We start from the raw sequence: 23,953 nt of genomic DNA on the forward strand, positions 1-23,953 counted from the left end.
TAGGTTACTGGAAACTCTTACCTCTGGCAGGGATGTTGGTACAACAGCTTGCATTTATATTGCACCTTTCACACAGTCAAACATCCCAAGACGTTTTGTAGGAGTCTTGACAAACCAAATTTAACAGTAAGCTATGGAAGGAGATATCAGGACAAGTGTGCACAAGGTTAGTAGAAGAGAGAGGTTTTAAGGTGCATCTTCATGGAGGACTTGTTGTAAAGATGGGTAACTTTGGAATTCACTTCTTGTTAGCTCAACTTTAAAATGTTGCAGTTGTGAACACCATTCTATTGATTGATTATGACCAAGAATATTTCCATTGCAGTCTGTTCACCTGGGTTCTACGGACATCGTTGCAGTCAGGCATGTCCTCACTGTGTACACAGTAATGGGCCATGCCAACATGTTACAGGACAGTGTGACTGCTTGCCTGGTTTCACAGGAGCTCTCTGCAATGAAGGTAGCTTTCTCATTTTAAGCTATGCTTAAAGCTTTGGGGGTTTCTACTTGTCTTGAGATAAAAAGAATGAACTCTCTTAGTAACATCATAACAGTTTACGGCACAACATTATCTCTGCTGACTGAAAAAGAGTTGTCCAGCCTAATCCCACTTTCTAACTCTTCCTCCACAGCACTGTATGTTAACCTGCAGCTTGATAGTATTGATCCATAACGTCAGACAATGAGACAGGTCAGAACTACTAGGCACATAGTAAACAGTCTTTTCTTTGTTAAATAAAGGCTTGACTTTTCACTGGCTCGAAATGCTCCATGTGTTACCCCAAGGTGGTGTGGGAATCCGGAATCCAAGTGTCCTGCCCCTGAACCCAGTACCCATCAGGAGAATGGGGACATGGGGAACAGGTTAGGGAATTAGTTCGCACAACTGCATTTAACTAATACAGTGCTGTATGAGTGGCTTCAATAAGAAGCTATTTTCATTAGCAGTATTTCCTAAAATGTACTTTAGAAATTTAAGGAAAAGGTACAAATCCACTGGAGGTCTTTTGGAGAGGTCACATATCCTCATGCAAAAACCTAACTACCGCTTTAGGATTGTCAAGAGTGGACATGGTTTTCTGTCAAAAGTGTGTGAAGTCTGTGGAATTAACAAGTCATTTAAATCTCTTCCAGTTGAGAAAGATTTGTTTTTACAATTTTAGCGGATGGTTGGTGACATAAACTTTAAAGTTATCATATGATTACTGCTGCTTGACTGCTTCCACAATCGAGCAGCATAGATCCAAGAGATAAGAGATCAATTGTCTTTGTGGTGGAGCTCTGAGTACAAATGTTTGCTTGTAAACGCAAATAGGTACTAAAAAGGATTGAAATATATTGACTGAGCTTTTTCATAGAATCCCTACAATGTGGAAACAGGCCCATAGGCCCATTGGCCCATTGAGCCCACCCTGAACCTTCGAGGAGCATCCCATTCAGACCCAGCCCCATTCCCTGTAGCCCTGTACTCCCTGTGGATAATCTACCTAACCTGCGCTTTCCTGGATACTATAAGCAATTTGGCTTGGTCAATCAACCTAACCCACACATCTTTGTACTCTGGGAGGAAACCAGAGCACCCGATGGAAACATGGGGAGAATGTGCAAACTCCACACAGACAGTCGCTGTAAGGCAGAATTGAATGTGGATCCCTGGAGCTGTGAGTCAGCAATGCTAACCACTGAGTTTCTGTGCCATTTATTTTATCAATGAGTGTCTTTCTAATATAGTGAAGCCCCTAGTAGGTACAAAGGATTTTATTTACCATGGCTCTTGATGTGATACTGGGTGAGCCATCGGGGAGAGTGTAAGGGAAAGAGGGTGGTGACTGTAGTTGGCAGTGGAGGTGAAAAGGGCTGTAAGAATGAGGAGGGGGTGATGAGTTGCCGGCAATTTGGCATTGGGGATATTAAAGGCTTTTGCTTGGTAAGTGGGATGTAGGTTTGTATGTGGGCGTCATGTGGTGGCATGAGTCAGTATACATGGGGCATGGGGAGTGTGTGGGGTTTTGAGAGTTTAAGGGATGAGGGTTACAGGACTGTTTTGTTTCACTGCTTTTATTGTAATTGGAAAAAGAAAGTCCCAGAGCAACAATGTGGACTTTTCGAACAGCCTGCCTTTTGTTTGGCATCCCATGTGGCTGCCTCCACATTGTTTTTGAGTCAATTGACTCGTCTGCAGCAGCATCCCTAAAATTAAAATCCTGTGACTTGGGGAAGTTTCAGCTGATTTTGGGTTTGCTAGTTGGATATGAAATTTCCCAACACTGTGCACCCAACTCTGTAGCAAAAATTTTGTTAAAGTCTATTTTGTTAGCAGTCTGCAGAGTCTATTCAAACAGAGTCCCTATAAGCTAAAGCAAACATAACTCACTCTGCAAACTGCAGCAAAATGTACAGCTAAGGGTCAGATTTTTTTCTCCTGGAAAATGCAGTCAGTAGAGGATAATTGAATTGAATTAGCTTTATTGTTACATATCGTCAACTGCGTAAACGTGAAAAGTTGACAAGTCGCCACATTACAGCACCATCTTCGGTGCAAAGGTACCTTGGTGTAGATTCTTAAGCACAACATCTTAGGAAGAAGAAAGAAGAACAAAAGAAACAAGTCTAGCATTACAGGTCATAGGAATAAATCAGAAAAATAAATAATAACAGGGTTGTTACACAATACAAATTTACATGCATAAAGTCAATCCCAGACACTCGTTGAAAATGTTAGGGGGTGAGGGTATGGTGGAAATACTCAGTCATCTTCATTCCAGCTGGGACTTGTGCCGTTACTAAGGGCAACTTGAAAATATTGAACAAAATCAGTGCCTGCATCATTGTATGTCAAGTAATTGTACTTAACCTACTGACCCTGCTAAATTTAGGTAATCAGATTCAATGAAAGGCAGCTACTGCAACTCGGTTAACCAGAAATCTGTAAAGACAAAAAGATTGGGACAGGACTACATCTCCTCTGATCTGTAAATCATGCTTTAACATCAGTGTTGACCCATCAGAACATTTTGGCATTAGTTTTCAAATGTTAAATAAGCAAGCTCAGTTTAATCAAAACCATGTTGCTTCCTACAAATTTGTGTTTAGCTTGTTTTTCTTTCACCTACAGTCCTGAGTCTAAAGTTTTACATTGCTGTTTTCCAGTGTGTCCCAGCGGTCGATTCGGGAAAAGCTGTGCTGGTTTCTGTACTTGTACAAACAATGGGACGTGTAATCCCATTGATGGGTCCTGCCAGTGCTACCCAGGATGGATTGGAAGTGACTGTTCTCAATGTAAATATCAACATTTATTTCTCAAACGTTTTCTGTGTAGTTTTTAAAGAGTTATTGTTCGAATTGGATTAAAAGGAAGTGTCAGTTTCCAGTGTTAAGATCCCCAAGAATCAACTTCAAAAGCACAGAAATATGAACTTGCTGGTGAACGTGAAAAGTTGGTATGATAGGATTTTCCTTGGAAAATCCATTTTTTTAATCATAACAAACAGCCCAGAAGCACAACTTAAACTTCAAAGTACAGGACTGAACTTTTTTTTTAAATTTAAAACAAGCAGGCTTGACAAATACATTTTACACTATCCCCGAAATATTCATTCAGTTTTCACAAAGAAACCCAAAGTGATGCTTGGCTCATGAGGGTTTACTTTCTTTCCTTGTCCAACCTGGTAACTTTGAACCCCAAAATTGGCTTTCAAGATTTTCCTAGTAATAGCCCTTCGAATGCAAGATTCTAGTTGAATCTTTTTGGCCCAACCAAACTCCCACCTACATTCCTGGATGGCAAACTGTAATGACTTTCAACCTCAGTCTGTTCTCTCTCTCAGATCCTGGAAGACTGCCTGTACCTTGTGAGTTTTTGGAATATTCTCAAAACTCAGCCAATCTCAAACCCCACCTCCAGGGCTATGTGAATTCACACGGGTCTTGCACTCAAGCAGAAATTCTGATTGGCAACGTTTGAGATCCATGAGACCATCTCAGTTTCATCTTGGAAGGAAATACACAGTTTAAATCACAAATGTTTACAACCCAGCCTTCTCAACAATTTCTAGGGCTTTGGAGATTTGTAGTCAAAACCACGGTAATTACTGACGCTGCTACCATTGATTCCAAATGTGAACCTTACGCCTTCCTCCTGGCAAAGCAGCCCAAGTCTCTCTTTAATCTTAGTCGTCATATCAGTCAGAGCTGTTGTCAGCATGATCAGAACAGACTACATGACTGCCTTCATTTTAGTCAAAATTAAAGTCATAGGATCCTATAGGATCTGAGCAACGTGGACTGTGGCAAGATGGGTAACAGAATTGGCAACAAACACGGCAAGGCCCAGCTCAATGTCTGGAACAACTCATGCCACTTTTTATGCTCTACTCAAGCGATGTGACAGGGTTCTTCTTCAGAAGCAGTGCGTGTTTCCAATCGATACGGCACCAGGTTATAGTCCAATAGGTTTATTTGAAATCACAAATTGTCGGAGCGTTGCTCCTTTATCAGGTGAAGGAGCAATGCTCTGAAAGCTTGTGATTTTAAATAAACCTGTAGGACTATAGCCTGGTGTTGTGTGATTTCTGAATTTGTCCACCCCAGTCCAACACCGGCACCTGCACGCCTTGCCAATTGATGGTCATTATTCTTGTTAAATGTCTTGTTGACAGCACAATATCTTACCAAACCCACCAAACAAGGGAGGCATCAAAAACCACTCGATAAGCAGACCAGGACAATCCCATCAGGGATAGTAGGAACTGCAGATGCTGGAGAACCCGGAGATAACAAGGTGTAGAGCTGGGTGCACACAGCAGGCCAAGCAGCATCTTAGGAGCGGGAAAACTGACATTTTGGGCCTAAACCCTTCTTCAGAAAATTTTCTGATGAAGGGTCTAGGCCCGAAATGTCAGCTTTCCCGCTCCTAAGATGCTGCTTGGCCTGCTGTGTGCACCCAGCTCTACACCTTGTTATCTCCGAACAATCCTCTGGCAGGTTCCGTTCACCACGTGCTCTGAACAAACTGCACGGGAGAACCCAGGCACCAGCAACACGGGACATACTCCATGGACACCAACCACATCCACGGGCATTGGGATCCGATATGTGCCAACCTCAACATACACCATCTCTGACCGACTTGCTGGATGTTTCTGCATTTTGATGCTGAATGAGCAACTATTTTGCCATATTGTAACAAGGACGTAATGTGCTCAGGGACATGAATCTGACCAATGGACTGGACAAGGCTGCATTCCAGGATTCTTCACTGTCTCTCTGTGCTCATTCATTTTGAGCCTATCTGGATGTTGACTGAATCCCCACCTTGCATTGCCTTATTGCCCCCTTAGCTGAAGACACCAGATTCACATTATTGCCGTATTGCTGTGCGGTTTAGTGCAGACGGAAATTCGAGGAAGAATGATTGTCCAGTCCTCAGTCTAGCTTTCACACAGGGGATCCCTGCACAATATATCAAAGTCAGGCCCCAATAGCAGCCCAAGGCCTGCTCAGGCCAGTCAGAGTCAGGGTCCTATCTTTATAAGAGGTGAGGAGACAAATGTCAGACAGGATGCCATCTGTCTGCACTCTTTTTCTGCCCTAATTTTGTCTGTGTTCTTTGTGGAATAAGAAATAGGGGTGGGGGGAGAGTGTGTATTACAGATTATAATTACAGAACTATTTGGCTACAAACAATGTATCAGAGTTTGGGGGTAAAAACACGAGATTGGCACTAGGTAATGTGCTCATTTAATGAGCCGCTACAGGCACAATGGGCTGAATGGCCTCCTCCTGTACATTACAATTCAAGGTGAAGGATGGTGCTGTAGGTCGGAGGTGGCTCAACTGAGTGAGTGGGCTGTGTAGAGGGCAGGCAGGGTTAGTGGCATCAGGGGATTGGCATGTGTCAAGAGTGAGTGAGGACGATGCCACCACATGGTGGAGTTGGAGGAGCACATCAGGTCAGGCAGCACCAGCGGAGCAGGAATGTCAATGTTTTGGGTCAGATCCTTCATAAGAACATGATGAAGGGTCCCGACTCGAAACATCGACTTTTCTGCACCTCTGATACTGTGTGATCTGCTGTGTTCCTCCAGCTCTACACTCTGTGGACTCTGACTCCATCATCTGCAGTTCTTGCTATTTCTGAGTGAGGAAGATGTTGCACACAATGGTGGGAGTGGTAGAGAATGGGCTTTGGTGAGAGATGGGTACAGTAGAGAGAGAATGAGTGAGTGAGAGGCATTGGAAAGGTATTTACATGGGTGGAGTGGGGAAGGACATCTTCTTCCATTGATGGGCATTCCTCCAGAAGATAGACTGTTTTAACTGGATGGCAACCTCAGACCAAGCTGGCATGGTCTGGTGTCATAGCCACCACCACTGGTCCTGTGGAAGAATAGGTCCCAACCGTGTACCATCTCAGACAGAAGGGTCTCCAGGCCCTTGCCCACAAAAAGGAGTGCAGTTTTCTCTCTGTGTGCTATGTCCAGGGCAAATGTCGGGAACCATGCAGGACTTGGTACTTGTCCCGATGCACAATGGTCTTTTAAAGATGGCACAAGACATGCTGATGAATTCTGGGATATCCAGTGAATGGAGAGTTGGCCCAGGAGTGATGTGAAGCAAAATGGAGTTGAAATCAGATGTGAGAGACACTACAGGAGCAGATAGGTAGCTAATGAAGTGTGTTTGGTAAGATAAAGTGAGAAAAGTCACTTGACCTTGTGGCGAGAAATCCTCCGAAAAACCAGTCATAGCTCGGACTTAGTCAAGAAGCATAAGATTTAGCCTATAGTCTCACAGCATAACAAACTTATAAGCCTCATGTGTAACATCTGTATTGATTTATCACCTTCTATTGAAATAAAATCATTTTCTCTGTAAATCCAAGATAATAAAGTGTGAAGCTGGATGAACATAGCAGGCCAAGCAGCATCTCAGGAGCACAAAAGCTGACGTTTCGGGCCTAGACCCTTCAAGAAGGGTCTAGACCCAAAACGTCAGCTTTTGTGCTCCTGAGATGCTGCTTGGCCTGCTGTGTTCATTCAGCTTTACACTTTATTATCTTGGATTCTCCAGCATCTGCAGTTCCCATTATCACTGATACAATTTTATTCTCTGTAAGTCCGTTCTGTTTCAATTGTTACATCACTTGATTAAAACAAATGTATTATAAAACACCGATTAGGTGTCAATTGCGGTATTGCAGTTAATTCTGAGCATGAGATTTTAGGAATGATTTCATGGCAATGGGGAGTGTGCAGAGGACATTTACCAGGGATACCAGCTCAGTTCCGTGGAGAGGTTGGAGTTGTTCTTCCTGTGCAGGGAAGGGTGAAAGTAGATTTAATAGCCAGGTCCAATATTTGTGAGAGATAATGGGAACTGCAGATGCTGGAGAATTCCAAGATAATAAAATGTGAGGCTGGATGAACACAGCAGGCCAAGCAGCATCTCAGGAGCACAAAAGCTGACGTTTCGGGCCTAGACCCTTCATCAGAGAGGGGGATGGGGTGAGGGTTCTGGAATAAATAGGGAGAGAGGGGGAGGCGGACCGAAGATGGAGAGTAAAGAAGATAGGTGGAGAGAGTGTAGGTGGGGAGGTAGGGAGGGGATAGGTCAGTCCAGGGAAGACGGACAGGTCAAGGAGGTGGGATGAGGTTAGTAGGTAGATGGGGGTGCGGCTTGGGGTGGGAGGAAGGGATGGGTGAGAGGAAGAACCGGTTAGGGAGGCAGAGACAGGTTGGACTGATTTTGGGATGCAGTGGGTGGGGGGGAAGAGCTGGGCTGGTTGTGTGGTGCAGTGGGGGGAGGGGACGAACTAGGCTGGTTTAGGGATGCAGTAGGGGAAGGGGAGATTTTGAAACTGGTGAAGTCCACATTGACACCATATGGCTGCAGGGTTCCCAGGCGGAATATGAGTTGCTGTTCCTGCAACCTTCGGGTGGCATCATTGTGGCAGTGCAGGAGGCCCATGATGGACATGTCATCTAGAGAATCTGCCAATGTGGTATACTGCATCCACTGTACCCGGTGCGGCTTCCTCTACATTGGGGAAACCAAGCGGAGGCTTGGGGACCGCTTTGCAGAACACCTCTGCTCAGTTCGCAACAAACAACTGCACCTCCCAGTTGCAAACCATTTCCACTCCCCCTCCCATTCTCTAGATGACATGTCCATCATGGGCCTCCTGCACTGCCACAATGATGCCACCCGAAGGTTGCAGGAACAGCAACTCATATTCTGCCTGGGAACCCTGCAGCCATATGGTATCAATGTGGACTTCACCAGTTTCAAAATCTCCCCTTCCCCTACTGCATCCCTAAACCAGCCTAGTTCGTCCCCTCCCCCCACTGCACCACACAACCAGCCCAGCTCTTCCCCCCCACCCACTGCATCCCAAAATCAGCCCAACCTGTCTCTGCCTCCCTAACCGGCTCTTCCTCTCACCCATCCCTTCCTCCCACCCCAAGCCGCACCCCCAGCTACCTACTAACCTCATCCTACCTCCTTGACCTGTCCGTCTTCCCTGGACTGACCTATCCCCTCCCTACCTCCCCACCTATACTCTCTCCACCTATCTTCTTTACTCTCCATCTTCGGTCCACCTCCCCCTCTCTCCCTATTTATTCCAGTTCCCTCTCCCCATCCCCCTCTCTGATGAAGGGTCTAGGCCCGAAACGTCAGCTTTTGTGCTCCTGAGATGCTGCTTGGCCTGCTGTGTTCATCCAGCCTCACATTTTATTATCCAATATTTGTGAGGTGTTTTGTGGACAAAGGGAGACCATTTACCCTGGCAGGAGGCCCAGTAACTAGAGGACCTAGGCACTGGAGGGGAGATAAGCGGAATCTCTTTATACAGGAACTCGTTGGCTAAAACAGCCAATCACTTTCAAAAGGGTCTTGGATAAATTCAGGAAGGAAAAATATTTGCAAGTTATGAAGAAAGAGCAAGGGGTGATGGGGTAATTGAATAGCTCTTTGAGAGAGTTGGCACAAGAATGATGGATTGAATGGCCTCATTCAGTATTGCATGACTATGAATAGTGCATTTCTTTTCTGGTGATATGTTAGTAAGATATTCAAGGAAACTTCTGAAGTATTTACCCAACTCCCCTTTGAAAGTTGGTCTTGAAACTACTTTGACCATCCTTTCAGGCAGTCCATTCTATTGTAATTAATCAAAGTGCTCGGAAAATCTTACATCTTTTAAATCTCGGAAATATGTAAAGGGACTGAGTATAATGGGCCAATGTTCTCTGCACTTTAAAAGAATGAGAGGTGACCTTATTGAGATTTGTAAAGGCCTTTGAGGCTTGACTGGCAAACACTGAGAGGTTGTTTCCCTTAGAGCTGAGAAGATGGGGGCACTGTCTAAGAATTACAGTTCAGGCTTTTTGGACTGAAATGAGAAAGATGTTCTTCACTCAAAGGGCTGTGAAACTTTTGAAAGTCTCTACCCCCGAGAGATGTTGATGCTCAGTCATTGAGAGTATTCAAGACTGAGATTAATTGATATTTTTGGACCTTGAGGTAACTAAGAAATTGAGGCAGAAGTTGAGCTACGATCTTCCTGAATGATGGAGCAGCTTTCAGAGTCCCCTGACCAACCACCAAGTCTTCTTATTTCCTAGGCTTTTCAAAGACATTTCAGGGGAAATTGAGATGCAATTCGTGGTCAAGGCATAAGCTGATAATTTTATCTATTTGGTTTTTTAGCCTGTCCACCTGGACACTGGGGTCCAAACTGTATCCACACCTGCAACTGCCACAATGGAGCCCACTGTAGTGCCTATGATGGGGAATGCAAGTGTACACCAGGCTGGACTGGACTGTATTGCACACAGAGTAAGGACCCATCTGATCTCTTCCAGCAGCAACATTGTTTGACCACAAGTCTCTCTCTGTCTATCTTTCTAACTGTCTCTGTCCATGTCTATTTATATCTATCTATTTATCTTTCTGCCTATCTCTCTCTCTCTTTCTGACTACTCGTCTCTGTCCATCTCTCACTCTTTTTCTGACTGTCTCTCCCTGTCACAATCTGTCTCTCTTACTGACTCCCTCTCTCTGTCTATATCTATGTCTGTCTGCCTCTCAGTCTCTCTTTCTCTTTGTCTTTCTGTTTCTTGCCCACTTCTAAACCTAAGCTTAATTCATGGCTTCTCCAATGTATTTTCAGTTGAGTGTGCACCATTAGCAACAAGTTGAGTGCTGATTATTTTCATTTTGGATTCTTTTGGCATTGAGTATGTGATCAAGAACAACGCAACATTTGTAAATACTTTGAAAGCAGATTCTACTCCTCGGTGACTAAATTTGAAGCCATTCTCTTTTTCTTTTGTGACTGCAGGATGCCCGTTAGGTTATTACGGCAGGGATTGTGGTGAACTGTGCCAGTGTCAGAACGGAGCTGACTGTGACCACATCTCAGGGCAGTGCACCTGTCGTATTGGATTCATGGGCAAACACTGCCAGCAAAGTGAGTGCAACATTGGCCAGATTGATGGCAAAGGGAGAATCCTGGGCACAACAAGTGGCATGGTAGCTTAGTGGTTAGCAGCGCTGTCTCATAGCAGCAGGGACCCAGGTTCGATTCCACCCCTGGGAGACTGTCGGTGTTGGCAATATTTTCCTTTGTCCATGTGGGATTCTTCTAAGTGCTGTGGTTTCCAAAGATGTGCAGATAAGGTGGATTAGCCATGCTAAATTGCTCATAGTGTCCAGAGATATGCAGGCTGGGTGGATTATTTGTGGGGGAATGCAGGGATAAGTTAGGAGGATGGATCTGGATGGGATACCACTCAGAGGGTCGGTGCAGACTTGAGGGGCTGAATGGCCTCTTGCTGTATAATAGGGATTCCCTGACTCTAATGTTTTACTGGAGAAAGGGCACAGACAGGCTAGGCTAAATGACTTCCTCCTGTGCTATATCGTTCTCAAATTCTGATCAACAAACAACTTCTGTCAATCCAGAGAATAAGTGTTTGTTGGAGCCTGGAATTTAGATCAGACTTTTGTTGCCCCATACCTTTTTATTCTAAAACACTTAATTTGTTTTGGTTCTTCTCATTCTACTTTATGACATTTGTCATTAGAAATTTGAGGCGCTCTGCAGTTATTGCCGCCAGAGAAGTAATGCTTCCAGAGCAGCAAACATCTCACTCACTGTCATCCTCAGCTCATAGGCGCAAAGGAAATAGGAGCAGAAGGAGGCCATTCAGCCCCTCAAACATGCTCCACTGGGCAATTTGATCTTGGCTGCTCATCTGCGTCAGTGCAATTTTCCTGCACTGTCCCCATAAACTGTGATATGCTTGCTGTCTAAATATCTATTAGACTATTTAATTTAACTTATGACAGAGCCTCCACATCCCGCTAAAGGTAGAGACTAGCAAAGAATCAGCGCCCTTGTGCTGAAGAATTCCTTCCTGCTCTCAATGCTTGTTCTTGGGTTGTATGGTCTGGTTCTAGATCCCACCATCCCCCACAGCCAGAGGAAGCACCTTTCCTGCCTCAGTTATTTTACAGTTATAGAATCATTGACACCCTACAGTGCGAAGGCCGGCCATTTGGCTCATTGAGTCTGCACCAACCCTCTGAAGTGCATCCCGCCAAGACCCACTTCTGTTCCTGTAAGCCGGCATTTCCCCATGGCTGATCCACCTAACCTGCACATCCCTGGACACCACGGGACAATTTAGCATGGCCAGTCCACCTAACCTGCACATCTTTGGATGATAGGAGGCAAGCAGAGCACCTGGAGGAAAGCCACAAAGACACAAGAATGTGCAAACTGCAGACAGACAGCCACCCAAGAGTGAATCAAACCTCGGTCCCTGGCACTGTGAAGCAGCAGTGCTAACCATCAAGCTACCATGTTCCCAGTGCCAACTGTTGGTTGTTAAGCTGTAGATGTGCCTGCTTGCTCAGGTGTCAAAAGATCTCACAGAAACTATTTGGCAAAAGTAGTCTCCTGTCAATATGTGTTCCTCACTTGGAAAAATAGATGATCTTTTCATTTGATATTTGCATTACTGTTTGTAGGGAGTTTGCTATGTGCAAATTTGCGGCTGTATTATAGCAATAAGTAGGCTTAAAAATTAGCTCGTCGGCTGTAAAGCAGTTTATGTCATTCCAAGGCTGCAAAAGCTGCTGTAGTAATGCAAATCCTTCTTCTAATATCCTTAGAGATGGGGTATATAACTTTAAAAAAACATGTTCTGGAGAAATGTGCATGTAACATGGAACTGACTTGTTGTAAGCAATCAAAAGTTGAAACATTTTTGAGTAACCAAGTTTGAATCTTCTATAGCACAGCACTCTAAATATAGCGAGCTCATTGAGCTAAACATCAATAACAGTCTTGCTCTCTGTGAACTAAACTCAACTCCAAACAAATTGAGCTTTAATCTGTTTCCTCAGTGATTGCTGGTAGTTCCTAAGTGTGAAGGGATAGCCAAACATTTCCCCAACGTTGTGTTTATACAAATCTGAATTCACAATATAAGGCAATGCTTAGGCAAAAAATCTTTTTTTTTTGTCTGAAGCCGTTGACAGGGAACTACAGAAGTAGTTATTTCTTGCCGAATGTGAATGCAGCTGGGAGGTTATTTAAGACAAAATGTAATCTCTCACTGCTTCCCTCGTCAGGGAAAGCTCATGTTTGGCCTTCCAATCTAAAGATTTCACAGCCTGGAAAAGTAATTTGATCAAGATCCTTCCCAGGCAGCTCATTGTCCTTACTGTCTGAACAGGAAAATCTCAGTGTGGTTTGTAACAACCACAGTTATAAGTCCACATCTGTGTACTGATGTTACAGCCACCAATGAAGAATTAGCTATTGCGTTAGCTTTGTCTACTTGACCTGCCTTTATGAGAGTATTTTGATTTTATTTGTTCAAAGGAGGTGGACTCTGCTGGCTGGGTCAGCATTTATTGCCCATCCCTAATTGCCCTGGAGGAGGTGGTGGTGAGCTGCCTTCTTGAACCGCTGCAATTTTTGGGATTACCATTGACCACTAACCATCAAGAGTGCTGTTAGGAAGAGAGAGTTACGGCATCTTGACCCGGTAACACTGAAGGAATGGTGACATTGCTCCAAATCGTGATTTGGAAAGATACTTACAGGAGGCGGTCGTAGACGTCTACAGCACAGAAAAAAAAACTCTTCACCCATCAAGTCATCCCTTGTCAAAAACAACCACCCACTTTTCTAATCACCTACTCCAGCAATTGACCCATAGCCTTTTATATTTTGGCATTGCAGGTGCACATATAAAAAATTCTTTGATGTGATGACGGTTTCTGTTTCTACCAGTCTTACATGCAGTGCCACCCTCCGAGTGGGGTGGTTTACCATTGCTTCTGTTGTTTTTGTCCTTCTAGGTAGTGGAGATCACAAGGTTTGGAAAGTGTTTGTGAATGGACAAAGGTAACTTGTTGCAATGCATTTTGTCGATGCTACCCAATGCTGTCGCTGTGCACCCCTGGTAAAGGGGATGAGTGTTGAAGGTAGTGGATGGGGTACCAAGAGCGGGCAGCTTTGTGTGGATGGTGTGGAGCTTCTTGAGAGTAGTTTGACCTGCCCTCATTCAATGGAGAGTACTCCAGCACAGTTTTGACTTGTATCTTCTAAAATTTTAAAAAGAGAACAGGTGAGTTACTCGGCACAGATCCTTGGCATCTGACCTGCTTTTGTAGCTACAGTATTTATCTAGCTGATCAAGCTCAGTTTGTAGTCAGGATGTTGACAGCTGAAGATTGAGCAATGGTAATGCGTCTAAAAGGGGCTCTGGATGAATTCTCTGTTGTTGGAGGTGGTCATTGCCTGCATTTGTGTGGCACAAATGGTACTTGCCAAGTACCAGCCCAAATCTGGATATTATCCAGGTTTTGCTCCGCATGAATGTGGATTGCCTCAGTATTTTGAGGAGTGTTGGGAATTAAAGTCCCCTTTAAAATGGAATTATTTTAATATTCCATATTTAATATTTTCTGCATAGCAGAAACTGTGTTACAATAATAAATCACCTTCTGCAGGATTGAAACAGATACAGAAACTCAGCAAGTCTGGCAACATCTGTGGAGAGAAAGCAGCGTCAACATTTTAGGTCCAGCGACCCTTCTATGGAACTGGACCTGCTGAGTTTCTCCAGAAATCTGTTTTATTTCAGGCCTCCAGCATCCACAGTTGTTTGGTTTTTTGTAAACAAAATATTTAACGGGTGCCACACTACACTACCATCAATGCAGTATTCAAGAATATAGACATTTTGGTCTTAGTAGGAATGGAAACTAAAATTCAGATGGAGGTGAGCAAGGGAACAACAGTCATATTGACATCATGAGTAGTTTTCCAATAATCATTGGCCTTTACAAAATTAATCTGACCAACACCTTCTGCGCCAACAGCCAGTTTGTCCTGTGGTCTTAGTGAACCATCCTTAATTGTCATGGTTGAACACTTCATATGTCTGATCAACTTATTACAAACTTAATAAACTATCTGGAAATTCCTTCTAAGTGGTCGACTGCCTATGTTTGTTTAGGTACCTATGATCATGAATCCCCTAAATCCAGCAGAAATTGTGAATGGTGCTGAACATTGAGCAATCAGTGAATTATGTAAACAGTGAACGTCCTCACTTCTGACCTTAGCATGGAGTGAATGTCATTGCTGAAGCACTTCAACATGTTTTGGCCCTCGTGCCCAGGTGTCCAACACCACAATTGTCTTCCTTTGTGCTGGGTATGAAGAGTTTTCCATTGATTCCTATTGACTTCAGTTTTGCTAGGGCTTCAAATGCGCTTTGCTGCCAAGATTAATCACTCTCTCCTTTGGACTTCAGCTTCTTTTATCCGTATTGGAACCGAGGATGTAATGATGTCCGGAGCTGAGTGATCCTGACAGAACCAAAACTGTGCATCACTGAGCAGTTTATTGCTAAGCAAGTGCCACTTGATAGCATTTTGATGACACCTTCTATCACTTTAATGATTGAGAGTAGGCAAATGCAGTAGTAATTAGCCAAGTTGGAGTTGATCAGCATTTTGTGGTCAGGGCATACTTGGGCATTTTTCTGTATTGTGGGTTTGATGCCAGTATTGTAGTCACACTGGAGCATGGACAGGGCCACAGCTCATTGTGGAGCACAGGTCTTCAGTACTATTCCCAGGACGTTGCCTGGGTCCATGGCCTTTGCACTATTTAATGCCTTCAGTTGTTTCTTGGTATCATTTGAATTGGCTGAAGACTAGCATTTGGAATACTGGAGACCTCAATAGGAGGTTGAGATGGAGCATCCACTCAGCATTTCTGGCTGAAGATGGATATAAGTGCCGCATCTTGTCATTTGCGTATGTTTGCTGGGCTCCTCGCCATTGAAGCTGGGGTTCTTTGTATAGCCTCCTCTTCCCAGTAGTTGTTTAGTTGTTCACCACCATTCATGACTTGATGTGAAAGGACTGCAGGGCTTAGATCTGACCCGTAGGTTGTGGGATCACTTAGTTCTGTTTAACGCATGCACCTTTTGCACAAGTAGTCCTCTTTTGTAGTTTAACCAGGTGGACATCTCATTTTTAGATGTACCTGGTGCTGGTCTTGGCTTGCCCTCCTGCATTCTTCATTGACTGTCACCTATCTTCCTATAAAGCTGCAATTATTGTGCTTAGCATAGAGTATCATTGAAATTCCAATCTTCTGAAGTATAGACCGTTTTAATCATAATACCAAAGGGAGTAACAGAGCTAAGAGGGAGATATTGATGTAGCAGTAATGTCATTGTACCAATAATCAAGGGTCTGTGGAGATACAGGTTCAAATCCTGCCAAGTCTCTTGTGGTATTTACATTTAATTAATAAATTGGAAATTGGAAATCTGGTTTCAGTAATCATGACCTTGAAACTGTCGTTAATTGTAAAAATTGGGCTGTTTCCCCACACAGCAATATCTTGACCATGTCTGCTCTGGAGCTTAGGTCTTTCCTTGGGCTGGTGAATTATTACAGAAAGTTTGTACCTAAATTAGCCTCCATCCTGGCACCTTTGCATCAACTCTGGAAAAAAAGGGTCACCATGAGAAATGGTTGTGCAGCCATGCCATAGCTTTCAGGAAAGTGAAGAAACAGCTAATATCCTCTAAGGTTTTGGCACACAAGATCTGGAGTAGACATGTGATGCCTTCCCTCATGGCTCCAGGCTGGTATTAATTCATAGGTAGCCCAACGGAGCAAATGCTCAGTAGTGTATGTATCCAGGACTTTGGCTAATGCAGACCATAAATGTTCCCAGGTAGACAAGGAAGGCTTGACGGTCATGTTTGGAGTCAGGAAGTTCTATCAGCACCTTTATGGACATTGTAATGAAAATGGACCGTAAACCCCTGCTGTGTATATTTAAAGAGGAACAGGCAGCGCCACCCATAGCTTCAGGCCAAATTCCAACAGCAGGCAATAATCTAAGTACATACAATCACAAGTTGGAACACTGTCCGGGAGGTCAAGTAGCAAATGCTCATGCATAAGCCTCCTCCCACTGGCAGGTACACCATTGGATGAATCCGCAATGGAAACAAAATATCTGGACACAGTCACAGCTGAAGTTTGGATGCAGGAAGATCCAGGCTGGCAAAACTGAGACAGCTAGCGATGATGGGGGAAACCAAAGGCCTGCCACAAGCAGAGCTGAAACCTTTTTGGACCTGGAGAGACCAGCCCACAGTGGAGGATGGCATTTTATTAATGGGAGCAAGAGTGATTGTCCCAAGCGATGGTTGCCACCAGGTATTGAACTCCTCCAGGGCCACTCAGGGGTTTCAGAAAACAAGATATTGGTGAGAAGTTATGCCTGGTGGCCAGGAATAGCTGCCGATGTAGCCATGTTGGTGGGCAGTGCTCAGAGTGCCAACAAGGACAGAAATTACTGTCAGCAGCTCCCCCACATTCGGGTAAACCCCAGACTCAGTTACAAGTTGCCTATGTAGGTCTGTTCAAGGGCTCAGTGTTCATTGTAGATGCCCCCTCAAAGTGGCTGGATGTGCAGAGTTCGTTTGTCAAATACGGGGGGTGACAATAGAGAAACTGCATGCATTATTTGAAAAACACAGACTCCTAGAAGTTTCAGTCACAAATAACAGGCCATCATTTACCAGCAGGGAACTTGAGTATTTCCTAAAGTCAAATGGTATCCATTGTATAAAGACAGCTGCATACCGTCCACTGTGCAATGGTCTGGCAGAAAGAGGAGCACACACCCTTAAAGAAACAGTGTACACATTCTCCAGATACTGAACTGTCCCAGTTCCTGTTTGATTACAGGACCACCCCTCAAAACTACAGGGTTAGCTTCAGCAGTGTTGTTAAAGGGGAGAAGGGTCCACACCAGGTTAAATCTTCCCTGGCCTGACGGGGGATGGTGAAATGGCATCAGGAGTGCCAGTGCCAGACACAAGACTCCAGTAAGCAAGAGAGAGGTGGTTTACTTCAGGGGACAGAGTTCAGCGTAGGAACCACGGGAATGGCCCTGCATGGGTAAGAGACATGGTTGACACGAGGTCAAGTCTACTGATGGATAAAGTTCGCGTAGGTGAGGCAGTCCTGAACAAGCATGTGGAACGTACAAAAGCTGCAAACTCACACAGTGCAGGAGTAAAACATGCCCAACTCCTCAACAGCTTTTCAACTGTTCCAGAACCCATGGGATCTCCCTCTCCATCAAGTGTTGCAGATACCTTGGAATCTAAGATGGACATGACAGATGTCGCCACCTCGATGCCTTTGCCACCTGAAGAAGAGAATGAATTTCTTCTGAGACGTTCTGGGCACAAGAGACAAGCTACTGTATATCCAAGGCATCGTTGGATGAACCTGACCCCGTGCTGTGTCCTTGGCCTATGTCCTCGGACTCTGAGGGAGAAGAATGTAGTGATTGTAATGAAGTCAGTCTAGTGGACCTCAGAATATGAGTTCCCTGATTGGGGTTGTTAATCTGGTCCAATCAGGGAGTCCTGTCTGACAGATGAGAACAGGAGTGTCAGAGGTTCTGCTCACTCTGACAGCTGGCTCTGGGGGAACTGGATCGGTGTTGAGGACACTCCAGGTGTAAATAAGGGATGACCTGGTGACAGGATATTAACCTCTGTGGAGTTATTTCAGTTCCAATATAGTGGAATGATGCAGGAGACCAAGGGCAGAATGGAAGATGAGCGGAGGATTAAAATTACTGCTAGCTCAGGGTATTGATTGCAGGGCGATCGTTTTATGAGTTTAGACTTTGCAGTGTAGACATCAAGACGTCAGCACTGAATCCCCACCTGTTTATGATTTCCCTGTCTACTTTTCACTACATTGTAACCTCACCGTGAAATCTAAAAATGTCAGAAACCCACATAGTTCTGTCTCCTTCAGCTGATGTCCTCTCTGAACAGGAGGGTTGAACACTGAAGGCAGTGGAGCATTCAGTCCCAGCTGCCATGGTATTTCTGCTCCACCTAGTGGTCACAAGTAAACCGCAGCTTTTCTCGGACCATTAATTTGAATTACAATCACGGAATTGTAAATCAGATCTGTACTGTCTGATTGACATATCCAATTGGCCCACTCCACAGCTTTATTCCCCATTGCCCTGCAAACATTTCCTGGCATAAATATTTGCCAAAGTGTGAATGTGGTGATAGCAAACATTATTCACAGTTCCAAGTGCAGGTTTGAATGAGGCCAACTTGTTTTCACTGACGTGCCTTTATTGTAGTAGATATCTCAGGTGCTTCATAGGTGGGATTAACAAACAAAATTTGACTCCCAAGCCACATAGGGAGAAGATGCAACTTAAAAGGAGGAAAGCGAGGGATTTTAAACTCCAGGCAATTGAAGACCTGGCTGCCAATGGTGCAAGAAAGTCATGAAGATAACTAAATAAACCTCTCATCTATTGCAGGCATGGATATTACTGGCGAATAATCTGTATGTTTGTTATACCCAACGAAATGTGTACCTAGGTGCAGAGGTGAAAATTAGCCTCATTACTCGAACTGTGCTTTTTTAAAAATGAGCTTCAGCAATGCACAAGACCTTGTTACATGAATAACCTCAAAATCACCATAGTTCATTATTAATAAAGATGTGTTACTGCAAAATTTTTACTTTACAACTATTTCCAATTTTGAAGCTAGCCACGCTGTCATTTTATTCATGTAGCATCTGTCAGACAGAGAGTCTGGTTGGCACTCACACCTCTGAGTCAGGAGATTGTGGTTTAAATTCTGAGAAAGGAGCTTGAATTAAAATGCGAGCTGATGCTAGCCATGCAGTACTAATGCAGTACACACTGTCAGGGGTGTTATTTTCAGGATGAGATGTTAAATGGAGGCTCTTCTGGCCTTTCCACTGCACACAAACAATCCCACGGCATTATGTTGAAAAGCAGAGGAACTCCCCCTTGAGACGGCCAGTATTTATCCCCAAACCATTTCCTTATTGCCAAAACCGATTATCACATTGCTGTTTGTAGGAGCTTCCCCTGTACAAATTGGGTCACAGCATTTCTCTACATCACAGCCATGACTTCCCCAACAGTTGCCTGAGATCAGCCTGCATAGTGGATACTGCTGGGCCTCTGGTACTGTGGGTAAAATGCCAGTGGTGGCAGCATGGGTCCATTAAGTGATCATTAACTAGCCACAAAGTTTCAATAGGCCAAGGGCAGATGTTGCCCACAAAATATCAGATGGCTTCGGGTGTGGGTGGTAGCACGGAATTGTGTGTGCAGTCACCCCCTTCACCGCGCCCCCCCCCCCGCCCAATCCCCAGCCTTCAAACCAGCCAGTGGGAAGCATAAAACACAGCTCTGCATAGTAGACAAACAGGAGATATTTTAATTTGCTGAATAATAGTGAGTAGGTCAGTGTGGCCAATTATAAATACAGGAGACTGCAGCCAGGAATATTTACCGTGTCTTGTCTGACCAGCCTGATATTGATGTCTCACAGGATGTTTACCAGGCACCTATGGTTATGGCTGTCGACAGGTGTGTGACTGTCTGAACAACTCCACGTGTGACCATATTAAAGGCACTTGTTATTGCAGCCCAGGATGGAAGGGTTCAAAGTGTGACCAAGGTATGTTATTCACTCCCAGTCCAGCAGCCACTTTTTATATCTGTCGGCAATCTTGTTCACCGCCTTAAACCTTGACCATCAGTGAATGTCTTCAGCATAAGAAAATGTTAAGTTCAGCATTGATCTCCCACTTTCTGCATGGGTATTAATCAATAAGTTTCAATGTAACCCAAAGTACTTGAAAGAGCTACATTTTAGAATGCAAGTTCCACATGGAAATCACCAGTCATTCAATCCATCAAGTTAGTCTTCAATTTCCCAGATGAACAAGCAGTTCCAATCACATTTACTTATCCTGCTCCCATATCGCCTCATCCCTGATGCAATCTTATCCTGAATATTAACTGGTTTCTGTCTCAAGCACATGCTAATCCTGGAGGTGAATTCTTCACACAACTCTGGATCAAAATGTCCCCCCATTCCTTTCTTCTATGTTTCTTACAATTAATCTTGTATCAACAGCCCCCTCATTCTTGACCTCACAGCCTGGAAATTGTCTGCTTCTACCTTTCGTTGATGTCAGATACTTTAATCAGATTTTCCCATAATTTCCCAATGAGACAAACTGATTTTTTTTTCCAATATTTCTTCTTCATGTGTTTCCTGACATGGATATCATCCAAGTGAATCTTTGTTGGTCTCATTCGAAAAAGTCTCAATATTGTGATCTTGACATTGCAGAGCCCGAACTGAGGTATCACTGTTTTATAAAGGTTTAGCATTTTTGCTAGCCTTCAGTAATCATGGTGAACTCAGTGTATAGATTGAGTAAATCTAATGAGCACCAGTGTTGTGGAGGAAGAAATCTTGGAAGAGTTTCAGATGGTTTCCAGGAGTAAGATGTTAAGGAACCAACCAAGATGTAGTCTATTTTAGATAACATCATAAGACATAGGAACATTTTGACACTGAGCCATTAAGTCTCCTCCACCATTCATTGACAGATAGTTAATCTCATAGTTAATCCTCAGCTCCACTTTTCTGCCTTTTCCCCATAACCGTTGCTTTCCACACAGATTTTTCGATCTCTGCCTTAAAGACACTTAAAGGCTCAAACTTACCAGCCATCTGCGATAAAGGATTCCCCAGATTCACCACCCTCTGACGGATGAAATTCCTCCTCTGGCTCAAATGGGCGATTCGATCCTCCGAGATTATGCCCTCCAATTCTAGATTCTCCCACTGGGGGAAACAAATTCTACGCATCCACTCTCTCCAGCTCCCAGTATTTTAAAAGTGTTTCAATTGGCCCCTTCTCATTCTCCTAAACTCCAGTGAGCTCAAGCCCAACATTACTCAAAAGGGAGTACAAACCAAATGACTTTCTCTGGACTGCATCCACTGCCAGTGTATATTTGTTCCTTTTTGGAATTCCCTTCCTCCATAAGCAGTGAATGCAGAATTCTTAAATTGTTTTCAGGTGGAAGTAAATAGTATAGTCTTGATTACCAAAGGGATGAAATGTTATCAGGTGTGTGCGGGATTGTAGAATAGAGGTTAAAATCAGATCAGCTATGACCTTATTGAATGGTGGGACAGAATCAAAGGGCTAGGTGGCCAACTGTCATTCCTTTTTTCTATGTTTGTATGTAGATAAAAGGGACCAGAACTGTTTGCTGTAGTCCAGCTGAGGTCTGACCAGCGCCTTGTAAAGTTTTAAGAAGACCTCCCCATTTTAATGCTCTACTCCTTTTGACATAAGGGCCAACATTGTATTAGCCTTCCTAATTACTTGCTGCATTTGGCTGCTGGCTTTTTGAGAGTCATGCATTAGGATCCCCAACCCTCTCTCTGCAGCAACTTTCTGCATTTACATAATAGCCAGCTCCCCTTCTTCCTGCCAACATACACAACTTTACATTTTCCTATATCATATTCCAGCTATCAATTTTTCCCCACTCAATTAAAGTGTCTATGACCCCTTGTAGAGTCTTTGTCATCTTTGCTACTTGCCTTCCCATCTATTTTTGTGTGATCTGCAAGTTTGTCTACAGTACATTCAGTTCTGCCACCCAGGTCATTATATGCAGGAAACAATCGTGGCTCCAGGAGTGATCACCATGGCACTCCACAAGTTGTAGCTTACTGTCCTGAAAATGCCCGCTTTATCCCAACTCCCTGTTTTCTAATGGTTAGTCAGTCCTCTGTCCATGCTAATACACTAACCCAACACTGTAGGCTCTTATTTTGTTAAGTGTCTTTTGTGCAGGACCTTTTCTCATTCCTTTTTGATGTCCAAATGTTATATCTACCTGCTTCCCCCTTATCTATCTTGCTTGCAACCTTCTTAAAGAACTCTAATAAACTTCTCAGGCCTGATTTCTCTTTCATGCTGACTCTACATGATTGCACGGTAGATTTTCAAATGCTCTACTGTCACATCCTTAATAATAGGCTCTAATGTTATGCTAATAATGTTAAGCAATGTTACCTGTTTTTGTCTCTCGGTTTGAAAAAAGGTGTTAAATTAGTAGTTTACTAATCCCCTGGAGCTTTTTCCCATTCTAAGGATTCTTGGAAAATTACTGTCAGCAGTCTGGTGTAATACAATGAAAAAGGGCTAATTAATAATCTTGTTCTGAAAGAAACTTGGCAAACAATGACCATAAGATACAAAATACTCCATTAAGTTTGAAAATCTGAAACTTAAATCTAAACAAGGACATTTGTGAAACTAGGTAGAGTAGGTTACCTGTGGTGAATTGGAGAAAATACATAACGAGGTCCGATAGTAGATAGACAATGGCTATTGATTAAAGAATTTATTTTTAAGGAAGTTATAGTGGAAAATCAAAGGAAGAAGGTGATAAAATCACAAAAAGCAGGTTGTTATCTCTGAGGATTGGGATAATGTTCGTATTCAGCAAAGGAGGATGAAGAAATGAATGAAGAAATGCATACAAATAAGATAGGAAGTAATGTACAAATTAATTGTCAAAGCTTCTGTAGCTATGTGATCAGGAAAAGCTCAGCAGAGTCAAATGTGTGTCCATTACAAGTAGCAATAGGAGAATTTACAATGGAAAATGGAAAAATGGTAGGGAAGCTAAATAATTACTTTGTGTCTGTCTTCATGGAGGAAATTACAGGAAGAGGCCGTGAAACGATTGAGATCCAAGGGTCTGGTGAAAGTGAGAACCTGACAGAAATCAATCCGAGTAAAGAAGTGGCACTGGAGAAATTAATGGGATTGAAAGATGACAAACCCTCAATGACTTCCATCCTAGAGCGTTGAATGAGATGACTACAGAATTAATGGATGCTTTGTTCATTATCTTTCAAAATTCTATTTATTCTTGAATTAGCACCTGCGGATTGAAAGGTTGTGAATATAACCCCACTTTTAAGAAAGTGGGGGGGGGGGGGGGAAGAGAGAAAACAAGAAACTATATACCTGCATGACACCCATAGTAAGGGAAATACTAAAATACATTGCAAAGGATGTGATTACTGGATATTTAGAAAATAAATTTCTTGATTGGGCAGAGACGATGTGAATTGACAAAAGGAAAGTCATTATTAACCAATCTGATTTTTGAGGATTTTATTTGTGGAATCGTTAACCACATCTGATGGAGGTAGTGAGTTTGCATTTTCAAAAGGCTTTTGATGAGGTCTGACATGAGGTGTGAAAAAAAGTGAAAGTGCATGGGACTGGGGGTAATGTACGAGAATGGATTGAGGATTGATTAATGAACAGAGAGGAAGAGATGAGGAATAATTAGATGATTCTCAATTTGGAAGACTGTGACCAGTGGGGTATCGTAAAGATCATTGTTTGGACTCTCGCTGTACAGAATCTAACCTCAGATTAGCAAAAGATTGGCACAGACAGCTGGGGGTCC

The 23,953-nt window shown here is 43.5% G+C and overlaps 1 protein-coding gene across 2 annotated transcripts in view; it reads left to right on the forward strand.

Annotated features, from left to right (window-relative positions):
- Nucleotides 1–23,953, forward strand: part of megf10 (multiple EGF-like-domains 10) — a 165,590-nt gene that overhangs the window by 130,069 nt on the left and 11,568 nt on the right. For both annotated transcript variants that reach the window (XM_048527988.2, XM_048527989.2), the window contains exons 15-19: nucleotides 326–460; nucleotides 3,151–3,279; nucleotides 9,712–9,840; nucleotides 10,346–10,474; nucleotides 19,980–20,108. In XM_048527988.2, coding sequence (XP_048383945.2) covers nucleotides 326–460; nucleotides 3,151–3,279; nucleotides 9,712–9,840; nucleotides 10,346–10,474; nucleotides 19,980–20,108 — 651 coding nt within the window. The remainder of the gene's footprint in view (nucleotides 1–325; nucleotides 461–3,150; nucleotides 3,280–9,711; nucleotides 9,841–10,345; nucleotides 10,475–19,979; nucleotides 20,109–23,953) is intronic.

Source organism: Stegostoma tigrinum, chromosome 3 (genome assembly GCF_030684315.1).
Source record: "Stegostoma tigrinum isolate sSteTig4 chromosome 3, sSteTig4.hap1, whole genome shotgun sequence".
Classification (NCBI taxonomy): domain Eukaryota; kingdom Metazoa; phylum Chordata; class Chondrichthyes; order Orectolobiformes; family Stegostomatidae; genus Stegostoma; species Stegostoma tigrinum.